Raw genomic sequence first — 9,561 nt, forward strand, 5'->3', positions numbered from 1 at the left:
AGGTACAACTAATACTCCAATGAATTAGATTGCTATTTTTTTTTTATTTTGCTTGGAATGTTTTTTATTCATGAGCAAAAATTATCTTAACTCGCAACCTACTTTTTCACATTTCTTAATTGAAATTGACGCATTTCTTAAATCTCTTGGGTTAGTTAAAAACAAGAAAAGTGACAGATTCTTGAAATATTATGATTTTTTATATATATTATTAGATTAATTTGAACTAATCTTAGATTAATTTCTTGTCATTTCTTGTCACTGATCTGTACAGGTTACTAATAACAATAACAACTTATTTTGCAACCATCTTAAGATAAAAAACAAAACTCTTTTAATGTCTCATGATTTAAGTACAATACAGTCCCTCTTGTCATCTAAGGATGGGCACCTGAACTGATCACAGAATATGGAGTCCCTGACTTACTTACTGTACCTTCTTGTACCATTTGGCAACACACTCTCAGAAAAAAAGGTACAAAAGCTGTCACTGTGGCGGTACCTTTTCAAAAGGTACACCTTTTCACCTTCATTCAAGTCCCTCAAAGGTACATATTGGTACCAAACGTGTACATATTAGTACCTAAATGGTACATATTAGAACCCTTTTGAAGGGTACTGTCCCAGTGACAGCTTTTGTACCTTTTTTTCTGAGAGTGCAGAAGTAAATAAATCTAGTTATGAGAGGCTAAGAACTAAACAAGAGTCCAGTTTGTTTGTTTTTGACTATATGCCATTCACTCCTAGAGTATATGACTGGTTAAACTCAGATTAAACATGCTTTCACAACTTTAAACTTCCTACTGTACATGTAACCTATTGCGTTGTTACTGTATTTGCATGTAAATTGCTTCAGTAAGAAAGTGCATACTTAGACCATATATATACAGTATATATATGTTTATTTATTTTACTTCCTATAGCCGCAGCTGAACATGTCACAAAAATGTGATTTATTTCTTATATTAAATATGCTAAATGTATAAAGTCTGTTATAGTATATAGTTATATATCAATACAAATACACCACATAAAATGCATTTAAATTTCATTAAAATGCAGCTCTTATCACAGTTTAAAAATCAAACTAAAATTACAATAAACTGTTAAAGTTTCTCAGTAGATTCTGATATCCGTGGAATAACATGGTCCCCTATGGATAAGATGGAGATCGCAGTGGAGTTCCTTGCTGATTGGTGAGCCAAGTAAACGCCAAAAGTCACCTTAGAACAAGAGCAGAGGAGAAAAGAGAAGTAATGTGGTTTTCATACATTAGACATGTCATTTCTTGTAAAAGCAATCAAAGGCAGAAAATAAGAATGAGAAGTTTTGTTTTTACAGACTTTTCCACTTCTGCATTCAGAAAGCGACCTAAGGGGTTCCTGGGTCCTAGTGGCTGATTTTTGATCAACTCCAATCATCTGACAACGGCCACATCTCCCCATCACCTTAAACAAAGCATAAAGAAGAGACCTGAACATCTGTTTGATTTCTTGCCAATTATGTGTCCATTACATATTTTTACCAACCTGAAACTGAGTGCCTCCTACTGTCAAGTGACACCAGTCGTCCTCTGCAAACGGCTCCTGTCCAGAGATGACCAGATTCGCCCTGAAACGCTGAATGAGCTGCTCCATGTCGCTCAATGTTCCTTCATTCTCACTATCGTGCCTTTAACATGCCAAAGACAACAAAAACATCCTGAAATAATGAAGAAATTTACTTCATATATGCAGAGCACTACTAGCTGACGATTTAAACAGACAGACTGGCAATTTAAAAGTCAGCTATTAGCCATATAATAGACAATAGCCTCAAATTGTCTGGTCATTTGTCACTGTTGTAAGTGAATTGGGCATTACTATACCTGTTGGCAATGTGCTCTTGTAGAAAAGACACACTGGCTTTGTTAATAAGCAGAAACTGTGCCTCATTCACCAGAGAGAGAGCAGTGGGACAACAGGCTGGATATGGAGACATCAGGAAAAAAGTGACACAATTGTTGACAGAGTAACTACAGAGTACAGAGATATATAATCATATTTTTCATAGACTTTGTTACAATAGCTTGGAAAATCAGAGCAGAGTTTGAGACATTGTTGAGGTCTCTTCTGAAACATAATTTCTAGGTTCTTATCTCTGAAGAAAAATCAGAAAAGCAAGTCTTTTTTCTCTATTTAATCGAACTGATTTGCAAGAAACAATCAAGATCGATTTTTTCTGCTTTCTAATGGGAAGAAATGTAAAAGAAATAACTATAAATTGCTTTCTGACTTCCATGATTTAAAAATGCTGAATTCTGAATGCAAGCGCAAGTAATAGATCGAAAATTGAATGACGTTTACTTTAACGCTGTCTTTTCATAATATACTGAATCTAATGCCGGGAACACACTACACAATTTGCACTACACGGAAGTCATCGGATCTCTGTTCTTCTCACACTACACGACTGTGCTGTTGTGTGCACATTGCACGGCGGATCGGCAACGGGTTCACACATTACATTACTCTAGAACAGTCTTTCTAGCGCAGACACACTGTCAGTTTAACCTTCATCAATACCACTAACACTCAGTTTACCTATACACATGTACACAGACACATATACACACATGCATACAACACACATACTCAGATTAAGCTGTAACACCTGGGCTTAATGCAATAATGGACTATGTGCAATATTGACTCACACCCACCCCATGGGTAAGACGTGTCTAATGGGACTCATGCAAAAATACCAATGACCTCTGTGCAATGGCTTTTTGTGTTTTATTTGTTGTATATTTCTAGAGCATTTATTTATTTATTAATATTAAGGGTTAAATGTATTTTAATGTAAATTAAAATTTCACACTGCAGGACTCGACATCTGCGCTTCTCTCAGATCGCGTCTTTGATCATACACAAACTGCATGAGAGTGAAAATCAGGCCTAAAATCGTGTGTAGTCGGCATAAATATTAATAAAGATAATATTCCTTTGAGGGATTAAATTTAAACTACAATATTAAGGATTTCAGGATTTTGTAGCATTCCAAAAAAACAAATACAAATGCAAATGATGTATTTTACATTTCCCTCGTCCAAATTTCATATCACGCAGGAATTCTGGTCTCTGCCTTATAAGACGACAAGGTTTTCCCAGAAACTCAGTAAGCCAGGCTGAAACTTCCTCCCCACAATCCACTGTCTGAACCCTACACCAAAGACAGATTCATATTAAGCTACAACAAGATTCATAATAAGCTGCAGTATTAAGCTAAAATATGAAACAGTTTATACATTTTAAGCTAAATGCATATTGTAATGATATAAAATAATAGGGCTCAATGACATTTTTTGGTGGGCATGTGTTTTATCTTCATACCTGTCACCGCAAACTTTGCTTTGGGACGTTCTTAGCTCTGAATTCTCTAGACTGGTCTCCAAGGGTACAGCGACCGCTTCCATGCCTGAGACAAGAGAGAATGCATTATTGTAGCTTATCATTGAACACATTAAAATACATTACTAAAGAATATATTATTAATGATTTGGGTATGTAGTAACATTTAAACTAATAATTTGATACAATGCATATATTTTGTACTGTACATACTGTTCTTATATTTAAGAAATACCTGCATGTAATCAGAGCTGTAAGTAATTTCTGTAATTACATCTATTATTAAATGGTTGACTCTTCCCTTACCCCTTAAACCTATCCATACCACTAAACCTGTCCATAACATCCGCGTATTCCACCTTAATAGCAGAATTTTGCAATACAACATTGTGGTTAAAAACATCTAATTTAAAGTGTGACCATAATTTAAACTTTCACCTTAAAATGACAGACATGACATTACAGAATAAAAACTAAATAAAAATAAAAATATGGTTTTCATTGTTTGTTTTATAGTGTCTTTTGGCACATACAAAGAAATAATAACATGGTACCATCTGGTATTATCATTGCACTATGGCATTTTCATAGCACTTGAAAAGGCACTGTCTAGTAAATTAAAAGGTGTAATTTATTCCCATTATCTCATGAGATGCTGGCAGTTATTGTTTTTTAAAAAGCTGTAGTGATGTTCTTTGTATTACACTACTGGGGAAATGCAAGTGTCTGACCTGAGACCTGCAGCTGCAGTGTGTTGGAGGCCAGACAGATGATAGGTCGGATGAGACACAGTTTTGGCTCCCGTTTCTGGCTCAGACAAACCCCATTCTCATTCACAACCATCCACAAACGGTCATACAACAAACCCTGTGGTCCCAGTGGCCACTCTGTCACCTGTTAGGTCAATCACAACAACTGAGTACTTGCCATGAAAACTGATTTCATAACATTACCATGCTTTTCATTGTCAACATAGAAAGATAAAAAGAAAAAAAACCATCTTTCTGTACCTCAAATGATGCACATGATTTGACAGGGTAGATGAAGAGGTTGGTTAGAGTGTGGCTAATACCATTGTTCTTTCCTTCTTTTGACACAGTGCCTTCAGATGGTGTTGTTATTCTCTCAGGTGAAGGGGTGATAACTTGCTCAATCTCATGCCCCAGTTGACCATTAGTTATTGATGACAGGTGATCAGATGCTGATGACTCCATCGGTGCGGCTGACTTTAACCTGGTTATTCTCTTTTGGTCCAGGATTAGTGGTTTGTTCACAAAACAATTGACAACAAACCGAAGAAAGTTCTGACAGTCCTCAAAACTGGACATATATCCAAAAGACACACGGATGGATCCTGTGGGACGTCCGTCAACCAGATCAATGTTGTCGCCGCAGACATGACCGGCCTTGAAAAGAACCATTCATTAACAATTACTTCAAACATCTTATTATTATCATCATCCATCCATCCATCTATCTATCTGTACATCTATCCATCTCTCTCTGTCTATCTATCTATCTATCTATCTATCTGTATATCTATCCATCTATGTCTGTCTGTCCTCTTCAATCCGTCTATCTATCTATCTATCTATCTATCTATCTATCTATCTATCTATCTATCTATCTATCTATCTATATCCTTCTGTTATTTCTATCCATCCATCCATCCATCCATCCATCCATCGGACTATCTGTCTGTTGGGTTCCATCTATCTATCTATCTATCTATCTATCTATCTATCTATCTATCTATCTATCTATCTATCTATCTATCTATCCTTCTGTCCATCATCCATCCATCCATAGATCTATCTGTCTGTTAGGTTCTATCTATCTATCTATCTTGCTATCTATCTTGCTATCTATCTTCATCTATCTGTCTGTCCATCCATCCATCTATCCATCTATATTCGTCCATCCATCCATCCATCTATATTCGTTCATCCATCCATCCATCCATAAGATCTAATTGCCAAGCAAACATCAAAGTTTGTTTTGGCAGACGTCCACTTACTTGCAAATTACTCTTCACATTTTGGTTGCTGATAGCCAGATAATGTTGGCAGGCTCCTGTGTTGCAGAAACAGCCTGTACGAATATGAATGTTGAAGAGACTGGCCATTTTGTCCACCTGGCAAAAAAACAAAAACAAGCAAACATACAAAAAAACAATAAGCAAAGACTAAGTCAATCTTTTCTAATTCTTATGGTTTAGATTTTTTTCATTATCTGCACAATTTGTAGTCAGATTTAATTAGAAACCGTTTACAGTATTTGTTTATACAGTAAAAAATATTTTTTTTTAAAGGATAATCTCGTAACACAACCCAAAAAAACATTTGGCAATTCCTGACTGACCTGAGAATACCCTACTGTTTGTCCGTGACAGTCCAGTAGACTAAAGTTGAGAATTGCACCCTGTTCAGCAATATTCTGAAAGTCGCTATCACAGTGGATCTGTGCCACAGGTTTTCCATTGCTATGACACAGGCACGAGAGGATAATATAGGTGTAGCGAGCCAAACCAAACGTGTGAAGCTGAATGTTCATCATACTCCCTGAAAACCAAAAACATCCACTTTTAATGTAGGTCATCAGAATGATAATCCTAAACATGTTAACCATAAACTTATGAACCTGTAAGTTTCCGAAGCGTTTCAAAACCATGATGGAGAGAAATAATGTCAAGGAAGGAGATTGTGCCATCCTCAAACCTAATAAAGTCATTAAAAAAAAATTACACGTTAAACAAATATTGTCAGCTACAGTATCATCAACTACGCTGCTTGCCAACAATTAGAGGTCAAATATCTCACCTGCTGACTACATTTGGCTTTGGTACAAAATAGTTCTCTTCTACAAGATACGCTGCTGCTGTCCCTCCTCCAAAGTAACTTTTTCTCAAGACCTTAGCAGCCTCATTCCTCACCAGCAAGGCTCCGAGTCCAGTCGGGAAGCCAAACATTTTATAGAAAGATATTGGCACAAAATCAGCGGGATACTGGCTTAGATCCAGAGGAGAGCAGCCTACAAAACAGGCAGCGTCGAGGAGAACAAACCATCGACCACGGTGCTCACACGCTGGATAGAGCTGTTGAGACTGAATTCCTTTCACGTAGCTGAGGGGATATTTTCTGCCTGAGAAGTTACTCTGGGCAGGATAACAGAAAAGATGAGGTGTAGAACACTCCTCCTCTCCATTTGTCTGTGTCTGGGATTTTTTCGCTCTTGCTTCCACTTGGTGAGGTAGAACAGGAATTGTGCCAACTCCCTGGAGTGCGGTCACACCGCGGATGCCCACCACAGAGGTGTGGTTGTCAGTGAGGAAGCAGAACTCACTTCCAGGCTCTTCTTTTGACACGGCCTTCCAGGGGAAAGTGTCCGCCACTAATTTCAGTGCCGCAGTACATCCTGAAGTGAAAATCACCGAGTACTCTTCAGGACATGTGTTAAAATGTTCCAGTATCCTGCAGGCATTCAAAACAAAGAGCTATCACATATACACATACTATATATATATATATGTATATATAAAATGTATATATATAATGTTATCAAGATCTTAACAAAAATATTAGCTACTATAATACTTCGAAATATTACTGACGCTCAATCTGTCTCAATTCAGGCCAATTTCCCCTGTATGCGTTTCCTCTGTAATCTTTGCTCTTTTTGTTCACCCTGTTTATATTTTGTTTACCTCTTGCAGTGTTATTTTAGTATTATTTATATACTATTAATGCTATTTATTAATATTTTGAATTATATATTTTTTTTTCATTTTTATTTTAATATTAGTTTAAGTTTTAGTATGTGCTTTTGTCATTTGTATTAGTTTTTGATTTTTAAATATTTCTATTTATCTTTAATTATAATTTAATTATCATTTTTATTTTAGTTTTAGCAATTATATGCACATTATTTTATATATATATATATATATATATATATACACACACACACACACACACACACACACACAGACACACACACACACACACTTTTCTCTTTCTCTCTTTTTAGGATATGCTCTAATGTTCTTTTTGAAAGAAAAATGAAAACAAACATTATCGTATTATATTGCTTTTGTATCTGTTTTTAATAATAATAATAATAATAATAATAATACATTGGTAATACAATGGTAATATAGTCTTCTATGTTATGACTGATGAAAAATTCAGAGGGTGCAAAAGGTCTTACCTGTATCTGATACTTTCCACAGTGTCATGTGTTAGCCTACTGCTGGGATTATGACTGTGAGGATTGCCTGAGAAAGAAAAGAATGTTACGATCAACAGCAAATTATTATTTTGATGTTATGTAATACGGAGTTGTAAATTCAACAATGCATTGTGCATATGATTGTTCATCAGTGTAAAGGAACTCACCATAAACATTCCTAGATATGTCCTCATAAAATTCTTTAATCTGAGATTCAGGAAATAGCGTGGTCCCTGCATGATCAAGGTATGTAACACCTTAAAAAGAAAAAGAACATTTCAGCGTCCACTACTCAGCCTCTAGGTGCAATTCACAATCAGGCCAACGGAGGGCGCTGCATTCTAACAGTCTAAAGACAACAACTAAAGAGAAAGTAAACAGTGCAGCACAGGCCCACGCTCTCAACCGCTGAACAAACTTAGTAGTAGCTATAATCCAAAAATCGGTTATTTACTACTCAAACCTTATTGACATTGGTACATTTTTAAACAGTGAGAGTAGATAACAGCACCGCATGCCGTTACTGACATGTTATAGAAAGGGGAAGGAGGTTTTAAGTACTTTTTATTATTATTATTTACCTTTAATCCGTTTAAATTCCCGATCTATCAGCTCTTGTTGATCAACGCCGTAACCATAATAGTGCCAGAAACTCTTAAAACTCTCAAATGTACACAAATCCTGGAAGTCCTGCATAGGCTGAGTTTCCATTTCCGTAAAGTCAGGAAAACACAAGAGCTCCCTCTTTCGCGCACTTATGTATCACTCACCACACCATGTCCAATTGATAGAGGCGAGACCAAAGTCCAGCTGCATGTGACTGTTGACTTTTCTGCAGGACAAACAGTGGAGTTTCCTTAGAACCTCATGCCGTTTCTGAAGCATGTCTGATGAACTCACGTGCACAGGGAACTTAACTCATCAGATATTAAGTAAAGAATACCGATCTCCAAGTAGACCTACAATTAACTGTACAACATATTATTTGACATACACTACAGTTCAAAATACTGGGGTCAGTAAGATTTTTAGTCAAATAAATGAATACTAAATATCAAATACTTCATTAGTACTTCATCAAGAAATACTGAAACAAAATGTATCAGTTTGCACACAAAAAAAATATTAAGCAGCACAACTGTTTTCACCGTTGATAATAAGAAATGTTTCTTGAGCAGCAAATCAGCATATTCAAATGATTTCTGAAGTCTCATGTGACACTGAAGACTGGAAAATGATGCTGAAAATTCAGCTTTACAATCACAGGAATAAATTTCACAAAATTACTTGGTTTGTACTTCTTTCAAAAACATAAAAATAAAACAAAATCTTACCAACCAAATTTGGATCAAAAACTACATTTCCCTTTTACGAACCATGGTCTCTGCATGTTTTTTATTATTATTATTATTACCATGGTAAATCTTGTGATCTGTTGTAACATAAATTTATTATTTTTCTGTTTTTAGGCTTTGATTAAATTCAGGTCACAGTAGTTTTGATAATGTATAGGCTACTCAGAATGAGACCGGTAAAATTACGGCAGCTAATAAAAGATCCAGAGAAGACATAGTAATACATGTTACAGGGGGTTTTAAGTATAAAAATAGATAAACAGTCACACTCAATTCACTTTATGTTGTAATATAACAATAGTTCTATTAGCAATTTTGGGATTTATGGATAGAGTGCAAAGGTAGGCTATTGTAATTTTAGTACAGCTTCAACTTATTTCAGTTAATGCAACATTTCTAATTTTGTTTAGTTTAAGTTTGATTTCAGCTTTATTTAAATGAACAAAAATGTTTGTTAATAGTTTTAGTTTTGGTTTTACTTTTAGTTAAAGGGGACATGACATGACATGCCTTGATCTTTTGACATATAAGAGGTTTCATATCTTAAAACGTCCTCCTCCTTATAAACAAAGCATTTATTTAATCTAGCA

The 9,561-nt window shown here is 35.6% G+C and overlaps 1 protein-coding gene across 4 annotated transcripts in view; it reads right to left on the bottom strand.

Moving 5' to 3' along the window:
• Positions 1 to 883: 883 nt before the first annotated feature.
• Positions 884 to 9,561, bottom strand: part of mocos (molybdenum cofactor sulfurase) — a 33,798-nt gene continuing 25,120 nt past the window's right edge. For 3 of the 4 annotated variants that reach the window (XM_079855918.1, XM_079855920.1, XM_079855919.1), the window contains exons 3-16: positions 7,784 to 7,873; positions 7,596 to 7,662; positions 6,209 to 6,859; positions 6,030 to 6,106; positions 5,751 to 5,950; positions 5,407 to 5,523; positions 4,400 to 4,795; positions 4,121 to 4,283; positions 3,372 to 3,456; positions 3,077 to 3,201; positions 1,868 to 1,964; positions 1,530 to 1,671; positions 1,344 to 1,448; positions 884 to 1,223 (exon numbers count right to left, since the gene is read on the bottom strand). In XM_079855918.1, the coding sequence (XP_079712044.1) occupies positions 1,107 to 1,223; positions 1,344 to 1,448; positions 1,530 to 1,671; positions 1,868 to 1,964; positions 3,077 to 3,201; positions 3,372 to 3,456; positions 4,121 to 4,283; positions 4,400 to 4,795; positions 5,407 to 5,523; positions 5,751 to 5,950; positions 6,030 to 6,106; positions 6,209 to 6,859; positions 7,596 to 7,662; positions 7,784 to 7,873 (2,432 nt within the window). In that variant the 3' untranslated portion in view covers positions 884 to 1,106. Of the gene's footprint in view, positions 1,224 to 1,343; positions 1,449 to 1,529; positions 1,672 to 1,867; positions 1,965 to 3,076; positions 3,202 to 3,371; positions 3,457 to 4,120; positions 4,284 to 4,399; positions 4,796 to 5,406; positions 5,524 to 5,750; positions 5,951 to 6,029; positions 6,107 to 6,208; positions 6,860 to 7,595; positions 7,663 to 7,783; positions 7,874 to 8,197; positions 8,407 to 9,561 lie in introns of those variants that run through there. The other variant, XM_079855917.1, reaches the window with a different exon arrangement.

The sequence above is a fragment of the Squalius cephalus genome (assembly GCF_949319135.1).
Source record: "Squalius cephalus genome assembly, chromosome: 21".
NCBI lineage: Eukaryota > Metazoa > Chordata > Actinopteri > Cypriniformes > Leuciscidae > Squalius > Squalius cephalus.